The sequence below is a fragment of the Sebastes umbrosus genome, chromosome 8 (assembly GCF_015220745.1).
Source record: "Sebastes umbrosus isolate fSebUmb1 chromosome 8, fSebUmb1.pri, whole genome shotgun sequence".
NCBI classification, from domain to species: Eukaryota; Metazoa; Chordata; class Actinopteri; order Perciformes; family Sebastidae; genus Sebastes; species Sebastes umbrosus.
In genome coordinates this window covers 14524139-14544158 of record NC_051276.1, presented here as the reverse complement: position 1 = coordinate 14544158, position 20020 = coordinate 14524139, and the positions used below count along the sequence as shown (strand labels likewise).

Genomic DNA, 20020 nt, shown 5'->3' with positions numbered 1-20020 from the left:
CTGAAGTTCACTTTCCCCCAAAATATAGACAACAGAACAAGCTAATTCTAGTGGTATTTATCATTTAACATGTAATTCCCCTCAAACAAGGTCTTGCCGATCAAATAAACATTGTTTTAAGCTAAATGCCCCCACCGCCTGCACATTGCAGAAAAGTTTGGCAAGTGAAGGAGAAGTGCTCTTCTTTATCTCAACAACTAGTCGAGTGCCCTCTCAGCATTGGAGCAGCTCACTCAATGAGCCTTGATTGGAAAACAGAGTTCACTTGTGCCGACTTCCGTCCTAAAGAAAATTCTAAATACGCAGACTGCAACTACTCTGTCATTGCTGGGTCGTCACGTGGGAGGGTCTGAGATTAATTCTCTGTACCCACAGCCACCAGTCTCATTTCTCTGAGAGAAATATGTCAAAGCCAAAGGTCTTCTTATCCAGCTGATGTTATTATGCTCCACTTTAATCTGACAAAATGTCACTTTGTATGTGCGTTGTGACAAACTATTATCTTCCTGCTGTTGAGGTATACACTTCGACTGATAGTATATTATGATAAACTTAATAAACTATATTTGATGTCCTAATCGGGTTAGCATGTGTCCATCAGTTATGCCAGTGGTTCAATAACTTTTAATATATATATATATAAAATAATGCCTGCTTTTGAAAGACAAAAAAATCATTTGTTTTGCTTTAGGAATAAATCTTGCTAGCCTTATTGTTCCCAAATGAATCAAACATTTTTCATAGCAGACATTTTGACTTGTCATAGCAAGAAAAGCACAGGTAGCACTAATAATAATGACGTTTTGCCATGCAATGCATCAGTTAATAATGTTATTAGTTATACCTATGTTTGACAAGATGTCTGCTGTGAAAAAGGTCTGTCCAACTTGTTCACTCAACATTTCTGGTAGAGGTCGACCGATATTAGACTTTAAAGGCTGATTTAATAACGATAGTTTGGAGCAGAAAAGAGCCGATTAATCAACCAATATCTTCTTTACTTCTGCAGCAGCCTAGTCGGCTACTTTTGCATACACTGTTTTTAATAAATATTCTTTTTGTCAGTCTGAATTTAATCATTCAGAAGAAGAGAACATCCTAAAGTGTGATTTGGTAGATTACATCATTGGAATATGTTCTATTTATTTGCAATGGGTGATGCGCAGTTCTGTGGTTTACAGTATGATTGGCCAGCATTACGTCTGTTAAGCGTCCCGTTACATTGTTAAATGCCACTCTTACAAACCATTAATGTTCGTGCATATTCCCAGAGTAAGGAGGATCCTATAGTGTGCAATTTAATTTGAATTGATGGTTACATGGCTGGATTATTTGGAACAGAGAATGACAAATTGGTACAGTAAGCAAGTTAAAGGAACAGTATCGGAGCCCAGTTCTGCCGATAATGATAGTTTGTAAAACGTCCTACCTCTAATTTGTGGTCATGTGCGACAGTTTTGGTACCACTGAGTTATGTTATTTCCCTAACATTTTAATGTTATTATTATAATCTTTCGTCAAGCGTGGCATAAGTTGCAAAGTATCTAAAGTTGTTAATGATGCAGCTACATTTTGGCTCCATACATTGTGCGGAAAAGCCATTGGCCTTGTTGGTTAACATGAAGCTTTGAGCATAAACAGGTTGGGAAAGAAATGACTTATCTGTGTTTCCTTTCCTTATAAACAAGTAGAGGTCTGAGCTGTTCTAATAGATCATGACAGTGATCTAATTTTCAATTAATGTGTTTATCTTCATGTGTCATATTCAGCTGGTTCTTGCTGAGATGCCCTGCCTCATTAGGACATTGATTTTAGCTGGACTTTTCCTGAGTCACCTATCTTAGTGAAGCCTTTAGTATCTCTCATTATCTGGTTTTAAACTGTGTGTGTGCGCCAGACAGCTCCTGAGCATCACACTATCAAACCCCCCTCCTCCTTCCACTCTGCTGCTAGTTATGAATTCTTGGTCATCTGCCCAGGTTAAATGAGCGACAATTTCAGTACATCTCCCTCATTATTTTACAACGCCTTAATGGATATGAGGTGCACAAGGAGGATGGATTAAAAGGCTTGTAATGTTTTTTAAACTTGCTCATTTGTTGCGTGTGGGCTTCAATGTAGCCAGTCTCTGTGGATTTAAAGCAATTAGTGGGTTTGAAAGACTATAAGTGAAAAAAACAAGATGATGTGTGAAAAGCCAAGCGATGGACATTTTGAAGAATTGAGAAACTTCTAAACTCGACTGGAGGGTTTTGTGCTAGATCCCACGGGACACGGAGCAATTAGTGAGTTTGAAAACCCACAATACACAGATAGCATGTGGGTTAATGGAGCCAGAGAGAGCATGCACAACTTCCTCCGGTTTACTCTACCACTACTAGCGTTTATGGCTTGGCAATAAATCAATATAATATTGATATTGTGATATGAGACTAGATATTGTCTTAGATTTTGGGTATTGTAATATGGCATAAGTGTTGTCTTTTCCTGGTTTTAAAGGCTGCATTACAGTAAAGTGATGTCATTTTCTGAACATACCAGACTGTATAGCTGTATATTATTTACCTTTACCCACTTAGTCATTATACATCCATATCACTGATGATTATTTATCAAAAATCTCATTGTGTAAATATTAATGAAAGCACCAATAGTCCAACTCTAAAACATCGTTGCAATATCGATATCAAGGTATTTGGTAAAAAATATCATGATATTTGATTTTCTCCATATCGCCGAGGCCCATAGTAGGAGCGGTGGAGTCTGTATGAACGCTTTCACTGTGAATTCAGAGCCCCGTGTATAAGCTCATATATGTAATGAGCTCTTGTCTCACTGAAAACGTGGTTGATTGAGCCATAATTGTTTCGTGAGCATGTTGGTGTGAGATCACACAAGTGGTTTCACTATTACTGGAAACTTTTTACTCTGCTACTTAATGGATCGTATCTTCCCTGCGACTCGATATTCAAAGACGTTAATTGTGAGCATCCTGTCATTAGAGGCATGCTACTAAACCACTCTGAAATATAACACCCTGTAGCACCCCCAAGCAGCTACTACACAATAAATCCATATTGAATACGAATCATAATCATTAGTTTGGTTTGGGCCATCAGATGTGGAGAATAGTGACTAATTAGCAAATAAATACCATATACTTCTGAGAAATACAGTTACTTACACAGCATCACTTTTTGGTTTGGGTCATTGGCTTATGTGTTTGCATAACAGGCGAATTGTTGGGTATTAAAAGAGATTAGAGGTTGTTTTCCTCTACAACAGAATTATTTGTCCCGTTAACAAGGGAGGTGGAAGTCACCTCCTTCAAATCCTGTTAGGGGGATTCATTTCATCATGTTGCACTAACAGGAGGGCAAACCTTTCTCCTTCTACCTCTCTTAAAACATCCCTAAAGAGACAAAAACCCTGCATGCCTTCTTCAGAAAGTAGTCTGGATGATGTGATCTTAAATCCCCACCACCTTCTCCTCCATGCTTTCTCTAAAGGGACTGAGAGAGGAGGGCACTGGACCAGAAAGAGAGGTTTCTGCTGGCACTGCTCTCCACAACCACGGTCATCACATCATGGGCTTCTTCGTTGCAAATCTAATGAGTGATGGTGAGTAGATGACTTGTTTTCCTCAAATTTCTCCAGTATGGCAAACACTTCTCGACAGGATTAACACCCACCCCACACTGTAAAAATGCACAGGTAGGTACCATAATAAGATCATTTAAAAATAATATTATTTTATGATCAGGAGTCTACTTCAACTCATTGTCTCTGCTACTGTTGCATGATTTTGATTGATGATTCAAATTGTTTGAGGATGATTAAAATCAGTGGTTTAGTGGTCGTTGATGAGGTGGGTGTACTACTAGGTAGATGGGTAGGTCACCGAGGAGGAAGTGGGTATACTCTCCTATATATTTCAATGGCTTTTTGGCTGATGGGTACTGTAAATTACCAGAAAAAGAGGTAGGTATACCTCATATACCCTCCACTACACCACTGATTAAAATGAGCCTAATTAAAGCAGCAGTAGGCGAGATTGGAGCAAATATGATTAAACAAGTTATTTTAAAAAACGGTCACTATATCGTGACAGTAGTGCATGAGACAAGTAAAGACCAGAGGAAAACAACCAATCAGAGTCGAGCTGGAGCGTGCCGTCCAGCTTCCGTCTCTGAGAGCCGGCTGTCAATCACTCGCAAACGGTCAAACAAGGCAGCGCTGATCAAATATGAATCAATATCATGTTACTGTAATGCCTATTTCTCGCCTCAAACATTTTCAGAAACATCTTGTAGTGTACTGTTTAGCTGTAAAATGAAAAAGTTTGTGACCCAACAGCCATGTTGAGATCAGTTTAGGATATACCAAGCACCGCCCACCAGCCGGAGCACAGCCAATAGGAACGCTCTCTCTCTCTATGAAATGACCTGTGATTGGCCAAAGTCTCCCGTCACAGGCTTAGATTTTTTTAAAGTCTGAAAACAGAGCCATATGGAGGTGCAGAAGTCTAGTTTTCTCTCAGAACAATTGAATTACAATATGCTTTTTAAGGTTATTATGGGATTTTTACCCAATGAAGCTTTAACTGGTGACTCCCTGACCTTTTCTCTGGCATCACCAACAGGCAAACATTTCTGTTTTTCTGATTGTACACAAGAGATATCAAACTCTCATGAGAAGACTGCCATGAAATTAACTGAGCGCAGTCCTTCATAAACAAATGTTGTTAGATTTTTTTAAAGTCTGAAAACAGAGCCATATGGAGGTGCAGAAGTCTAGTTTTCTCTCACAACAATTGAATTACAATATGCTTTTTAAGGTTATTATGGGATTTTTGCCCAATGATGCCAAAAAATTCTGCCTACTGAAGCTTTAATGTATATAAGGCGGGTGCATGATCATACCATCACACAAGCCTCTCTCTCTAAATATATATGATAGGACAACTTGCTTCCAACCTTGCTCCACAGACTGACACCTGTGATATAATCACTGCCAGGGTGAGGTGTTAAGCTTGCCTGATTACTCCCAATAAAACGCTAGACTTTGGCCCATGCAGCCAGTGTTTCACACACATACCACCTGGATAGGCCCTCTATAGGCCTGGTCTGCACCTAGGTTGTTGTCAGGCCAGTCAGTCAGTGAATGCATGGGGAGGTTAAGAGTTAAAGCCCATAGTAGTGAGTGACTCTCATTTGTTTCCTCGACACAGTTATTCAAATCAGGTGTTTTTTTTAACACTGGGAGGCCTGACTGGGCAGCATCAACCCTCTCCCTCTGCTGACCTGCACAATCTGTGCACTGGACTCACAACACTGAGGTATTTCAACCACAAACTTCACTCAGGTGGGAAGCCCCTTATTATTAGACCCACACGCCCAACAAAGGTATGTTTGGTGAGAGGAATTTGGCTCTTTGCATCTCTCTCTCTCTCTCTCCACTCCTCTCCTCTCCCTCTCTGAGCTGTCCTTACCGAGAAGCAACAGTTTCAGTTCCCGTCGTGCGTCCCTCTTGTCCCTCCGGAGCTGCCTCTCGATCTCGTCGTTGATCCTCCTCGCTTCCTTCGCCTCCTCGCTGAGGCAGCACGCCATGATGGACTCCAGGGTCATTCTCACTCCTTTTTTTCTTTTTACCAAAACACGCACTTTTTTTTTCCCCTCTCTTACTGATTCATTCAGATTTCATCGGGGGTAAAAAAAAAACAAAAAAAACAAAAGGCCTATGAATGCCAAATAACGTCCTCTCATACAGGCCTATACTTGGTGGTGAAATTACGCCCTTTATAATAAAGAGGCTGAACACAGATTGTGGTGTGGAAAGGAGATATATGAGAAATTATTATAGACCCTCCTCCTCTTTCCTCCTGTTTCGGTTCGCTTTCTGAGCTTCCCGACAGCTTAAAAAACAAATAGTGTCCAAAAGCGAGTTGCTGTGCAATCTTAATTAATCTGCTTTTCCTTCTCTTCTTACAATATGATCAACAGATCCTTCTAAGACACATCCTCTCTCTCCATACTGCTCTGTGTGATCTCCTTAAGCATTGCCATCCTCTTCTTCTTCACAGTCTTCAATGTTTTGCTATTTTTTTTGCAATCAACAAAAAATCCCAAGTAATCGTCCGCGCAACAACATGTGGAAAAACACATGCGTAAAAGCTGTGCGTTGTTTTATTTCCCAGTAGTGGCTCGACTCTCTCCGGGCGTGGTAAAGGCAGAATATGGCGGACTTTCACTCCAATCCGCTAGGCTAGGCTGGGATACAGTACAGTTATCTCTGTCTGCTGCTCAAAAAAAGCCAAGAAAGAAGCCACACATAACATGGCATTTCATCCGGAGAGCTGTCGATGATATATATATATCTCCTCAGTGTTGTTAAGACGCGTCCATATGGCTCCAGCAGCAGCAGCAGCAGCGGTGGGCGAGGAGGAGAGAAAGGAATAAAACGCCCCGTCTTGTTGCTTCCAATCTTCTCCTTTTCCTCAATTCTCTTCATGTGTTTTTATTACAGAGGCCATCCACTCCTCCGCTGGTAGGCAGGGTGACGTACGGCCTCCCATCGACTAGAGGGGGAGTGTCACGTCAAACAAAACGACACACGCACACATTAGTGTTTATACACCCCAACCTGTGGAAGAGTGAAATGTGCATGAATGGAGAAGCTCTCTATGGGCGTGGGTGGAATATAGAGAGAGACAATTCCACTTCGGTGTTTTGTGCTGACTTTGTGGGAAAAGTCACCACAGTCACTATAGGTCTCAGGCTGACTAAATATGAGTCAAGATTCAAGCCCTTTATTGTCATTGTATAATAATATAATAATAAAAAAAAAGAGATAGTGCAGTAAAAATATTAAAAATATAAAAGATAATACAATATAAAATATAAAAAATACAATATGTATATTGATGAGATTACAATTTTGCCAGATTATTGCACAAAGTGTCCTTCAGATTATTATATAATTATTGCACAGAGTGATCAGCATATGTTATTGCACATATCCCTAACAGTAGATTTATGGTATTTACATTTCACAAAGGTGACACAAAAGTTATTGCACATTTACATTGCACATGTTCAACTCAGACAGAGGAGATGTCAGAGGTCAGGGGGTTTATGGCAGTTGGGAAAAATGACCTATGACGTATTTTAATGGAACACAATTTGTGGCAGTATATAGGCCTATATTGATTTTCGACCATTTTTGACCATTTGGATCCAGCAAAGTCTCGAGTGTGCATATTCCCTATATGTGAATATGCTCTATTTCTGTGTTTTGGATTGATATTGTGAAGACAGTCTCAATATGTAGAGTTGAATCTCTGGCTCAAGAAAATCAGAATATTCCATCAATTTGTATAGCAGGGCAGTTGGATAACGTTGTTGTAGGGTGAGTTGCCATAAAGTGGGACACTGCCTAATGTGGGACACCTAAACTCCTGTGGGTGTAGGTCTTCCTCAAACAAATAAAAGTGATAAAACTATTGATATTTAATGTCTTTCTAATATGCCTAAATGCTTCAAAACTATTATAGTCTGTATTCACTATTATTTATTTACTATTATTTATAGTCATATTGTTTGTTTGATGTTGTTCGATTCTCCATAACATCCACACATAAGCCTAGGTTTTGAAACAGCAATAACACTGTAAGTGGTAAAATTACTGAACATGGGATTGCACAGTAAGCCTTGAGTGTTTCCTACATTAATTAAAGGGACTGTTTGTAAGAATCAGAAATGTTTGTTAACAGCGACACCTGTGCTCTACATGAACGAGCATCGCTCAACACAGTGAGGCGACACACGTCAGCTAAAACCACAATATCACTCTATATTTCACCTGCTTGGCAGTAATGTTAGCTGACCAGACGAAGGTCTCTCCATGAATCAATGCTGATCCTAGTGCTTTTCCTGCCTCGGCCAGAGGGAACAAGGGAGACACCGGAGTTTTGGTCGGAGACGATAACGTTTCCCGCTGCGGAGCCCCGTCACTTCACAAGACACTGGAAACCTCTGTTGGTCTGGAGGAGCTGCAGCATTTATTTCTGCACAAACGTCCACTGCACATTCACTAGATATTCTCAGAGCTAAACTAACTCTTCTGCAGTGTGTAGTGTGCGCGCTATATATATATATATATATGCCTTTAACAAAGTGGATAGTTACACAGCAGTTGTTAGTCACATTACTCTAACAATAGATAGGCCCACACACTTACAGATTGATGAAATGATAAGTGGATGGATAGATGGCTGTTAGAGGCCGTATCACATATCCACAGTTGTTCCATTATGATCATCTCCACTGTTTGTGCCTGAGCCATTAGTGTTATCAGCGAATCACTGTCCTTATTACTTCTGCCTTTTCCACAACCAAACAAGTGGCTATCATTACCAACCACTCATTAATGGAAGGACAGTCAGTCATGTTATAAGTCAACATATTATTGCTGTTTTGGGTTTGGGGCTCTAAGTAGGTCCTGGGCCTACAGTGGACTTCTCAGGTCCTATGTACAGGAATGAGCCTGCAGGGTCCCAAGCAACATACTGGATTTCTCATTTTGATCCCAGTCAGATTAAGGTCCACTTTACAGGCTAATTTTGGTTTAAAGGCTTTTTTTGTGTTTAAGGCCTGCCTGAAAACGTGCAGCCATTGTTTTGTGGTAGATCACATGCTGTGCTCCTACTGACTCAATTACAAATCATTTCTCAGCACTGCTTTGCTTCTTATTTTGGGAAATAGCCACAGTCCACTTACACTATTTTAACTGCATCATAAAAGATCTACATTGCTACAGCAGCATACTCACAGTGCTTTCAGCAGTGTGTGACATAAATCTCTGCATAAGTCATCGTGACAGTGTGGGTGAGGCAAATGGATCTTGCAACATCAAGTCAGAGATGGGGATTAAAGTGAAGTGAGAGCACTTGTCTTCATGAGCTGCTTTTGTTTTGAAGTACCCTTCAGCAGACCAACTTTAGGCCATGGACTCCTTTTTTTGTACATGGACATAGGAAAACTTTTGTGTTAGTGTCCCCGCACAAAGAAAATATTTATAGTGAAGCATGTAACTGGAATAGTCATACATACTCAAATTTAGAAACTACTAAGCATTGAAATAATGTTTTATATGTTTGTAATACCATCGTATGATTATAATTAACATTATTTTGCTGTACTAATTCAACAGTTTAACTGTAACTCACTTAAACCATTTGCTGCCAACAAAAAAAAAGTTAGAATTGAGGTCATCTCACATAGGTATTGAACAGTGCTGATTGTAACCTAACTAAGTGGCCTATTTAGGCCATTTAAATGGGGACATTCCAGTGACTCTGTGCTTAATTGCTTGTAATGTATTTTGTTGAAATCCAGCTCATGAAGTTAAAGCCAGTCTTATCTTTCCTGACTTTATCTGACAATAATCAGAGCTACAATGAATCACATTAAATCTTGGCATGAAAATAACAACTGTAAAATAGTTCTTGTTGAATTAATTATAGCTGTCCAGAGACCTGTCTCTATCTGATTCGTCCCAGATTTCCAGCTTGGGGAGCCATTCAACCTGTGCCTGTGATGAAGGTCAACCAGCCAGCTCCGTAGAGGAACATCCAGCCACAGGTTAGTAACATTTCAACCTGTCATGTGCTGTTCAGCTTAATCTTGTTTAAAGTCGAGAGTTCCCTTCAAACAAATGCATTATGTTGTTGGCTGAAAATCATATCATCCTAGTTTATTTTTTCATCAACTGGAAAACCATGAAAATGGTTATACTATTTTGTTGGTTGAGCTTCACATGTCCCCAGTCAAATCTATGATGCACATACTGTATAATCTTTACTTTGGACTTACAGTTCAACTAAAGAAGAAAGTTGTGTGTTCTTTACACAACTTTCTTGCATCCTTTCATGACATTGTACAGAGCATGAGGATAAAAGTAAGGGCTCTGAGACTGAACGTTTGAGCTTTGGATTGTTGGTTCTCCAGATAATGTTTTCATTGATTTATTAGTAGCTCACTAAGGGAAAACATGAATAAATTGGAAATTTATTTCGAATAACAGCATATACAATGGATGTCCCAAAAATGTCAATAGCTGTCAGATTAGGCTAGGCCTATATACTATATATGCAAATAGTGTCTAGGCTGGATTGCTAACTGGAAAAAAGCAGGCAACTGCTGAGGTAAAAACTCTAGCAACACAGAAAAGACCAACGTGTTTTGGCTTGTGACCCTCATCAGGATCGTCCAGCAAACTGCCAAAGGCCCCCAAGGCCCCAAGTTACTGTGTGGCAGCTGGTTTGTGGTACTTACTTGCTTTTCTTTTGTTAAGTTACGAAATTATACATTAATAAAGCACAATATCAACTGATGATAAGAGTCTTAAAATGGGTCTGTAGATCCGGTTTTGCAAAAGGTCCTTTTGTCAAAGTTTGGTGCTCACATATGGTGCACATTTAATCACTAATACTGGAGATAATGCATAGTGTGGGAGCTCATTGCCATGGATGTGGTAGATGTGCCATTGGAGGAAAAGAATAAATATATAGTGTGGTGTACACATGAATTATAATTCACCTTGGACACATGACCAGGAAATCTTTGCACATGTATTGAATGCAAATGTATTGTAGATTTGGTAAGGTACATGTCCAAAAAATACAACCATAAATCGTGAATAGTAGTGATGTGTCAGTTACGAACGAGTAGGTTCAAAGAGCCGGCTCTTTTAAGTGAACGATGGAAGCCGGCTCCCGTCCGAGAGCCGTTTTAAAAAAAAAAAAGTTTATTAATTCAAGGCAGAATGATAGGATGATCTTCTCCGCGTCACGGGCACTCCATGCACTGACTGTGACTGAATGTTGTGTTAATGACGTCCGTGTGACCAATCAGGTGATGACAGACGAGGATCATACCATCAAGCAGGGAGGGGCGGGGGTGCATGGCGCGCTGACGGTCTACAGGTAGAGAGCAGGAGGGAGAGGAGGAGAGAAAGAGAGAGAGGAGTGCGGTGCGCAAATAGCAAAAAAGATGAGTGACAGTCGGAAACGAAGCAGCATGTAAAATTACGGTATTCTGGAAATTATAAGGTTTAGTATAATTATATATAATTTAAGTGATATATGTGCACACATGCTAATCATAGGTCAAAACAGTGCTAAATTTGGCTGAATTATAAAAGGCAGAAGTGGTAAAACGAAGAGCCGTTTGAGAGCCGAAAGAACCGGCTCTTCTTTGGTGAGCTGAGCCAAATGATCTGGCTCACTAAAAAGAGCCGAAACTCCCATCACTAGTAAATAGTAAGTCAGACTTTTATTTTGTAAAGAGAACGACTTCCTGCCCCGTGTCACGTGACCTCGCCCTCGCCTAGATACCAGAGAAAGCGTCGCTCCTCCGTGGTCGCTACGGAGAGAGAGAGGGAGGGAGAGAGGGATGGCTCTGTTGTAGTTAAAACACACTTCTTCTGTGTACTTTCTCACACACTTAGGACTACTTACTATCATGGCAGTCTGTGGGAAACGCTTCTCGGTGGTTACGACAGCGGCTCTACCGAGGTTTAACGTGTGTATCTCCACGTTTCGGAGCTACTAGAGCAGCTTTATCTGGGCATGACAGATAAAGATTAGTTAGCATGCTAGCGAGCTAGCCACAGCCTCAGCATCACACAGCGACCACACCTGCAGGTGACAGGTAAGAAACCTTGCTTTACTCATCTCCAGGAGAGTGTACCACCAGTTTCACCATAAGTAACTAACATTATGGTTAAAATCTCTTGGTTTTGTTACATAATAACTGGTTGTACAGTTCATAGCAGGTGTTTTCGAGCGACTAATTCCTTGTGACAGTAATGATGTGGCTCTAATAGGATTTCAGCCCTCTCCTTCCTGTCGATTGTTTGAGGAGTACGCCAGGATAACGAGGGAGGAGCTTAGCTGTGCTTGTGTGTTGTGAGAAAGTAGTGTTTGCGTGGGAACATTTGGTCTAATCTCACTTTGTAGACTGCTCTGATTTTACCCTTATGCAAGATATGTCGCAGAAAGAGGCTGTATCTGCTTAAGTTGGGATGTGTGATGTATGTAGGTGAGCCTTAAATGGTATTAAACAGCATGTGTTTGTCAGGGAGTGGAAACTACACAGTGACACATTTGCAGCAAGCCATGCCTTTTAGTTTTTTCAAGTGAGGGCATTGAAGTTTCAATCTGAAATGTTAAGAGTTTTAGTCAATGACCTCAGTGGAAGATTTCAGAAGAAATTGTATTTGGTTCACCATCTGACTCTCATAAAGTTCCTATTGTTATTCATAACGAAAAAATCCAGCAGGTATTTTCATATAAATATTTGGGCGTAATGATTGATCATCTGTTATCTTGGAAAGACCACATTGAATTTGTCTGTAAAAAGACAAAACAAAGAATTTACTTTCACCGCCACCTCAGGTCTTTTGGGGCGAGTAAACAAATTCTTCTTTTGTTTTTTATTTCTGTGATTATGAGTGTTCTACAGTATTGTTATACTACATGGTACAAGAGTTTGTCCACTATTTTAAAGTCAAAACTGCTCCACCAAATGAAAATCTGCTCAAAGATTGCAGGTCAATCCCTTGAGAAGTTCTATGAATCAACCTATCATAATAACATATTAAGGCTGGCTAACCCCATCGTCTCTGACCCCAACCATGTCTTGAACAGTGAATATGAATTGTTACCATCAAATTGGAGATACAGGGTTCCACGATTTAATAAGGTTAGTCTGAAACACTCTTTTGTACACCAGTGAATCCTAAAACTAAATATGGAGCCTAATCCCAGATCAAATTCTTTGAAGGGCCCTGAATATCTTCTTCTGTGATTGTAATGTTTAAATGTACGTATCTCTGTTTCTTGTCTTTGTCCTTTTTGTGATGTTGCAAATGGAGCTGCTGTGATGCAAAACAAATTTCAGACCTGTCTGATAATAAAGTATTATCGTATCGTATCAGTGGTGTTAATTTCTTTGTGCTTAATTTTGCTTTTATGAGATACAATTTCCCATTCTGAGCTTTTGAACTATGCTGTAAAGAACTTTTGTATAGTTGCAAAGTGGCTTGATCCGTCGCCCCTCATTATCACCACTCACTAAAGGAAAGGATAGACATTTCATGATTTTTGTCCTTGACTGATAGCATTTCTCTCTGTGTGTCAGTGTGGCTGCAGGTTCCTAGCAGACATGGGCAAACTACAAAGCAAGTTTCGCAAGAGGTCTGACCTCTACAGGTGAGACATATGCGCTACTGAAACATTTTCTTTGTCTTTGTTTGTACTATATACTACCTACAACCAGAATCTCAGTATGTAGTCTGTGGTATATGTATACTAAGGTCTTTTGTGTGTGGTTTAGATCATTGTTCACAATACAGTGCAGTGAGTACACAATGGAAATGGAGGAGCTACTCACAGACGCAACATTTTGAAAACTCACTCAAAGTTTAAATAAGTCGTGGACAGTAGTTAGACGCTCCTGGAACATCTTGTGAAATAAACAATTCAAAATATAAATATAAACAATCTTTGGGAAAATATTTTGTTTACTCACATTTGTTGGGAGTAGCAGTACCATGAAGATAAGTTTATTGCATGCTGTATAAAGATGATTCTAGTACATACAGTGTAGTATTGGTATATTTAATTTGATGTATATCTACATGGGAAGTGTCATCAACAAATGTGGTGACAGTCATTTCTTGAGGATTGTTTTCATTTCAATAATTCATCTTATGCAAAAGAGTTTTAGCAGTGCATTCTGTAAAGAAACATAATATGAGAACAATACAGAGATAGATATACTGCAGACTAAAATCATTTCCCAAATATAGTGGCTGAATATGTTTAATTTGTCAGTGTTTTCTTTGCAGGGCATCTCAGGGAGAGAAGGCAGATAATGCCTTTGACAGTCAGGTGATTCAGTATGAACCGGCCCATCAAGGCTCCACCAACTCTGTCACCAATCTCAGCCCAGATCTGTGTGTTTCTGGTGGGAGTGATCAGGTAAATCAATCTATGCACTAGTAGTAGATAAAAACAATATCATTTTAATGACATCATTAATTTAACCAGTTTAATAGTTTACAGTAATGCAAGAAAAAGACACTTCACGTTTTCATTTAGATGGTATGAAAAATATCACGGATCACAGGGTTGGTGGTTCGATCCCCGCCTGTTCCTGTCCACATGTCGAAGTGTCTTTGGTCTAGACGATGAACCCCAAATTGCTTCCGATGGTCAGGCCAGCGCCAATGAAACTTGTAAAGCGTTTTGGATAAAATTGCTGTAGCCATTTACCATTTGATTTCGGTGGGAAATCCTTAAACATGTAGTGATTATTGTGTGCACATGTTTTTGTGTATGTGTATCTGCCCCTGTAGGCCGTGGTGGTGTATGACTGGAAACAAGGACGGATGTGTCAGTCCTTCCAGGGTCACAACCGAGAGGTTACCAAGGTAACGTCAATACTGTGTGTGCACAAACTGATAAAGATGTGACGCTGTTCGGAGCTGTTACATGTCGTCTCCTCTTAATTCTGCCTCCATCTATCTGCCAGGTGGTGTGTTATCCAGGCAGCACATGGATCTTTAGTGCCTCACGGGACAAGACTGTTCTGATGTGGGACCTAAACCAAGGGGACGAACCTATTCAGGAATTTTGTGGGCATGAATTGGTGGTCAACGGACTAGCTATCGGCCCTGGTACACACACACACACACACACACACACACACACACACACACACACACACACACACACACACACACACAATGTCTCCTCAGTCATGAGTAAATATTTTAACAGTTTTAAAGCCTTTTTATGGCTCAAGATAAAGTTCCAATCTGCAATTTATAGTACGTCAGAATGCATGATAAAACTCAAGGTTATCATAGAAAATGTAGTATATTATATCTCTGTGCAGATAGCATTTTATTTATCCCAAAACATAGCTTACTGTCAATAAATACGGTATTCATAGTTATACTCAATTCCTTTTTTTATAGTATATTTTGGGAACAGATATCTCTGTTGTTCTTGGCTGCCAGTCATTGAAGCAGTAATAGTAAAGTGATGTAAAAACAAAACTCTAGGTGTAGCTGTTGGATGATAATTCCAAATATACTCAAACAATGTTTGTCCACCAGCAGCCCTCCTCCTGGGTATAGATCTAATTTGAGATGTGATAGTGTTGAAGGCAGAGGGAATATCTCTGAGCTGATCTCACGTCTTGGTCAGTCAAGATGCTGCTACAGTCAAATGAAGTAATATATCAAGCTGCCACCTGTCCTGAATGCAAGCGGTGATACATTTTTATTCTGCTATCAACTTTGACTGGACTATATGTTTATTATCTCAGGTGATAAAAGCTTTTAGCAATGGGAACAATTCTCTCATGTTTTGTTTTCGCATATTTCAAGTGACAATTCTAACTAGTCCTGGGGCTTCAGAGGCTTTTACCTTTCAATGTGGTTTTCGTAATTTTATGCACATTGTCATTTATGTCAGATTACTGATCTGCACTAATCATATGGAATTGTTTTTTTATTGTGGTTTGTAGAGGGGAGGAAGCTGTGCACCGGTTCTCGTGACAACTGGATGTGCCTGTGGGATATAGAATCTGCAAAATGTGAACAGAGACACAACATTTCTAGAAACCTGGTGAGGATATGTGCTTTTGTGTGCACACAACCTTGTACTAAGAATTGTTTTGAGCACTCTGGATCGCCTTAGGTGTTTACCTGAGCATGTAAGAGAAAAAAAGAATCAAATCAATAAGCCATTCAATCTGACTGTTACTTCTGAGTTCATGCCCTGCAGGCTTTTAAAATGTTTCCACTGTCTTCTCCTTTCTGTCCAGGTGACTCACGTGTGTTGGGTACCAAACAGCTCCACCATTGTCCAGACCTCTGAAGATAAGACCGTAAGGTACAGACTGCAACTATATTACTGTAGATGCACGAGTCATGTGCAGCATAGTGACAAAATTCGTTAAAATTATTATTTTTTCAGTTGATAAACGATAATTACCTGCTTTTCATGGCCGATACCGATAAGATAACTGATCATTTCACATTTTTGTATTTTTTTTCATCTTTACCAAGACAAATCAGTAGGTCACAAAAAAACACAAACTTACATTACATGTAAATGTGTCTGATATGATTTATTTGATTTTAGCTAATAAAAACCAGCAGGTCAACATAGTTGTGCTTGATGGCAGCTACCTGAACATTAGCATCTGTGACACGTCTTAACACTTAACCTAACAGCTCCTTGAACCCTTGACCTCTGACATCACCTCACACAGCCAACTGTTTGTTAGGAAGAAATCATGTTGAATATGTTTATTCCACCTTTACATTTGTAACGAGACACTGGGCATTGCATACTGTAAAACTTAGAAGTTTACAGAGAAGAGGTGTTTTCTCTTTCTATAAATGCAGCCATCATCCGATGACAGAATAATAGGCACATGTTCGATTTATTACTCGGATTTAGAGGATAGATCCTGCTATATATTTAAGCAGTATTTGCCCAATATTGAGCCTATTGCATCATCTAGTAAGTGGCATAATCTGACAGATCTTTAAACCTGTATTAATTCTAAACACTTATGATACAAAACAATGTTAGAAGCACTTGACAACAACCTGAGCTCGCCCAGTATTACAGCAAAAATGGATGATATTTATCTCCAGTATACTGTTAATATGTCAATATTAAATTTGGTTTTAGTTGCAATATTCTTACTCTTTTAATTTGTTAGAAAACAGTAGTCACTAAAAACGTTTTTGTTCCTTAAAAAGTACACATTTAAAGAACCAATGTAATATCACAATTCCTCCATTTTCTAAGAAAAATTTCAATCCAACTATCTAAAAGTCAGATGTGTCCACTCCTGAAAACAAAGCGACCGGTATCTTTTAGATTTATGTTTTGGATATAAAGCTTGCACGTGTGTCTCTACAGTAATGTTTTTGTGTATGTTCACAGGGTGTGGGATAGCCGTGCATGGCAGGTGACCAATACTTTTCCAGCCAAGCAATACATCCAGACCCACTGTGATGTCTCTCCAAATGGACACTACATGGTGTCCAGCAGCAACGGCTTTGGAGGCCAGGGCTGTGAAGCCACGGTGGGGACCACTGGAGGTGTTTGTGTGGTTGTTGGCTGTATAGATGTAGATGTCCAGATGGCGGATAGGTTGAAGCTGTCAGCCGGTTACCTATTGTCTGGGTTTGTTGATGCAAGACAAACATCAACTGGAATAAAAAATATGTTTTGTGCCTTTACAGGTGTAACAACATGCTCTCATGAAGCAAGAAGGCCAGTGGCTACTCAGTTAATACCAGTTATTTTTTCTCAAACAAAACATTAATTAGACATTGCCCTTGTGCAGGTGATCTCTGAATGTTTCCCTTGTGGGTTTGACTCCCCCCAACTCATAGCTTGCGACCCCAGTTAGACCAGTTTCCTGTCTAAGCTGTGTCTTCTAAAAGTAGCAAGTCAAATATGTGGTTAATCCTATTTGACTAATTACTAGTGGTTCTGTAGTACAGTCCAGTCTAGTAAAAAGTAAAGCACATAACATGTTTTGTTTAGAACAGGGCTTCTCAACCTTTTGTAATTTGTAAGGCCCACTTCTGATTGTTAAAAGATTTCCGAGCACCACATTCCCAAATAAATTAGAAAAAAACAAACATAACATGACAAAGAAGGAGAAAAAATAAACTGGGCTGCAAATATGTGTTATGCCACTGTCAGCTGTAATGACCAAAATAAATATTCTGCTTACCCTCACCTATTAGTGCCATTATGAATCTAAATTGAATGTATTCAGCGTCATACTTCCTCACCACACGCTTTGGAGCTTTTACTGGCACAGGGTCGTCTCCCACATCACTTTTTGGTTTCAAAAACAGATCCATTTTGTGTCAACTTTAGCTATCTAACAGTGGCAAAACACGTCTGTCTCTACCTGATGATGTGTAGGGATTGGCATGGGGATATTCGAACGGAACTGGTCATTGAAACTATGCATTTTAAATTTTTTATTCATGTGAAGTCTTGAGCACATTTAGATATAAAAAATAAATAGCTTTGCATATTACCAAAAACATAATCAAACCATTTGGCAATACCACCGCTGCCCACTAGAGGGCGCTCTGATGCCACTGGTTGAGTTTTAGTTGTCATTGTTCACATTCAGAACAAGAATTTAGTTTACAGAGCCTTGGAAATGCACTTTTATCATCTTGCATTTGATTAATATCTTATTTTATGTCATGTTTCCTTGTTCATTTTAAGGTGGGTGGAAACATCGTTCCCTGTTTGTTTTGAGGATTGTAACTTTTGTGTATATCTGTATATATATTTTAATATTTACGTTCATTTAGTAATATTGAATACAATTTAATTAGATTAAGTTAACAGTTATTATGGTGCAAACTCTAATTCATCCACTGTCTTATGCAGATAGTTTTGAAACTCCTGACATTGTCATTTGTTCTCAGTGGAGTTGTGTCTGTGTTATCAGCTCTGGGACCTACGTCAGCCTGGCTGTAAAGTTGTGGAGTACAGAGGTCATCATCAGACCACGGCCTGCTGCATGTTTCTGCCTACGCCTCCTGGTGGCGCAGCTCAGGTAGCAACATCCTCCCATGACAGCTCCCTGAAAGTGTGGGATCAGAACACAGCAGGTAACACTCCCTCATGGACGAAAGCACTAATATACAGAATGACTTATATAAACACACATGGGCACATATACAGACACTGTTTGGGTGTTTAGTCTTTTTTACACTCATCCTCTGTTCAGTCTGTTTAGGGACGTTGTCTCTGGATGGTGCCGGTCCACTGATTTGTCTGGCTCCCACTGACTCCGACAACCTGCTGTGTTCCAGCTTCAACAACGGCCTCCATCATATTCAGTTGGGCCACGGATCAAACCAGGCTCAGGTTTCTGGGGCAGGTTCAGGTGGAGCTGGTGGCCTGGACATAAACGTTGTGGCACGCTTCTGACAGCCCAGAAGAGCCTGGTGTGACTCGTAACCCTGACCTGTGAACAGCCGGTGACTCAGCGAGCGTATCACTGGATATGGACGACATGTCAGTTCTTTTTTTTTTGTACTATTTTACATATTTCTATTGACATTTTTGCTTTACTAGACTGCCATACAGGGAAGAATGACAGAAGAGATCAGTGAGAAAAGGAGTGGATGATGATGACATGTATGGAGGATGTACCTTTTGTCCAGCAAAGCCACCTTGGATGCCCGTCAAAGCTGCTCTTCTGGGAGTCTGTAAGTCACATTACTTATTAATTGATGAGAGACTGTAAACATCATAATGATCTTTCTTGGATCAAACCATAAATAACTGGGGACTGCTTTCAGTTTTGTGGATTTGACTTATTGCTTTTATTGGTGGTGTTGAATATGTGTTTGGAGGAGATCGTAATGCGGCAGGAGTGGTGTCGAAAATGTGGAAGCACTCTTAGAGCAGGAAAATCAGCTATTTGTGTTCCTTCTTCTGAATCTGACAGAGAAGTGGAAGCCAAATAGATTTTCATACTAAGTGTATGTAATTTTTATTTTTTCTGGATAACAAATTTAGTAGATGCAGTCAGATTTGTTTGTCAATCACTTTGTGGAAAGTTGTTTTTATCACCAAAACAGTGTAATGCGGAACACGTGTATGTTGATAATTATGTAACCGTTGATTAGTTTATACTGTAGCTTTAACCTGTCACGTGTTAGACCAAATGAATACTTACGACACAAGACTGTAAAAACATTAGCTTTGTTTTTAGGTACAATATAATTCATAATGTTTTTTAAAGATACGGATTGTGATATTTTTGAACTGAAGCTGCTGATAGCTGATGTTTGGTGCCGATGTCCAATATATTTAAATTTGAAAGTTACTATGCAAAATACCAGAATAATTCCCTTTTTAATAAAGTATTGTTTGAATAAA

The 20020-nt window shown here is 39.6% G+C and overlaps 3 protein-coding genes across 6 annotated transcripts in view; 2 read left to right on the top strand and 1 right to left on the bottom strand.

Moving 5' to 3' along the window:
- Window positions 1–6572, bottom strand: part of LOC119492879 (guanine nucleotide-binding protein G(q) subunit alpha) — a 25021-nt gene extending 18449 nt beyond the window's left edge. Inside the window, exon 1 of the mRNA XM_037777748.1 lies at window positions 5492–6572. Within this exon, the coding sequence (XP_037633676.1) occupies window positions 5492–5627 (136 nt within the window). The 5' untranslated portion in view covers window positions 5628–6572. The remainder of the gene's footprint in view (window positions 1–5491) is intronic.
- wdr31 (WD repeat domain 31) lies at window positions 5193–20020 on the top strand. 4 transcript variants are annotated; one of them, XM_037777750.1, is made up of 11 exons: window positions 5193–5338; window positions 9560–9641; window positions 13203–13273; window positions 13912–14044; window positions 14422–14496; window positions 14598–14742; window positions 15600–15700; window positions 15900–15967; window positions 17036–17177; window positions 18579–18741; window positions 18861–20020. In XM_037777750.1, the coding sequence occupies exons 3-11, from the start codon at window positions 13227–13229 to the stop codon at window positions 19061–19063; spliced, it is 1077 nt and encodes a 358-aa protein (XP_037633678.1). In that variant the 5' UTR covers window positions 5193–5338; window positions 9560–9641; window positions 13203–13226; the 3' UTR covers window positions 19064–20020. The 4 variants fall into 4 exon arrangements, with proteins under 4 accessions (XP_037633678.1, XP_037633677.1, XP_037633679.1 ...); XM_037777749.1 differs by lacking the exons at window positions 5193–5338; window positions 9560–9641 and adding an exon at window positions 11366–11711; XM_037777751.1 differs by lacking the exons at window positions 5193–5338; window positions 9560–9641 and adding an exon at window positions 11763–12101.
- Window positions 19207–20020, top strand: part of stpg2 (sperm-tail PG-rich repeat containing 2) — an 82335-nt gene continuing 81521 nt past the window's right edge. The window contains exon 1 of the mRNA XM_037777726.1: window positions 19207–19344. The gene's annotated coding sequence lies outside the window, so the exon portion shown is untranslated. The remainder of the gene's footprint in view (window positions 19345–20020) is intronic.

Excerpts from the sequence above, each read along its gene's own strand:
- wdr31 (XM_037777750.1), top strand. The coding sequence starts at position 13,227 with ATGGGCAAACTACAAAGCAAGTTTCGCAAGAGGTCTGACCTCTACAG. Across the intron at positions 13,274-13,911 it reads AAGAGGTCTGACCTCTACAG|GGCATCTCAGGGAGAGAAGG; the intron begins GTGAGACATATG and ends TTTTCTTTGCAG. Across the intron at positions 15,701-15,899 it reads ACAACATTTCTAGAAACCTG|GTGACTCACGTGTGTTGGGT; the intron begins GTGAGGATATGT and ends CTTTCTGTCCAG.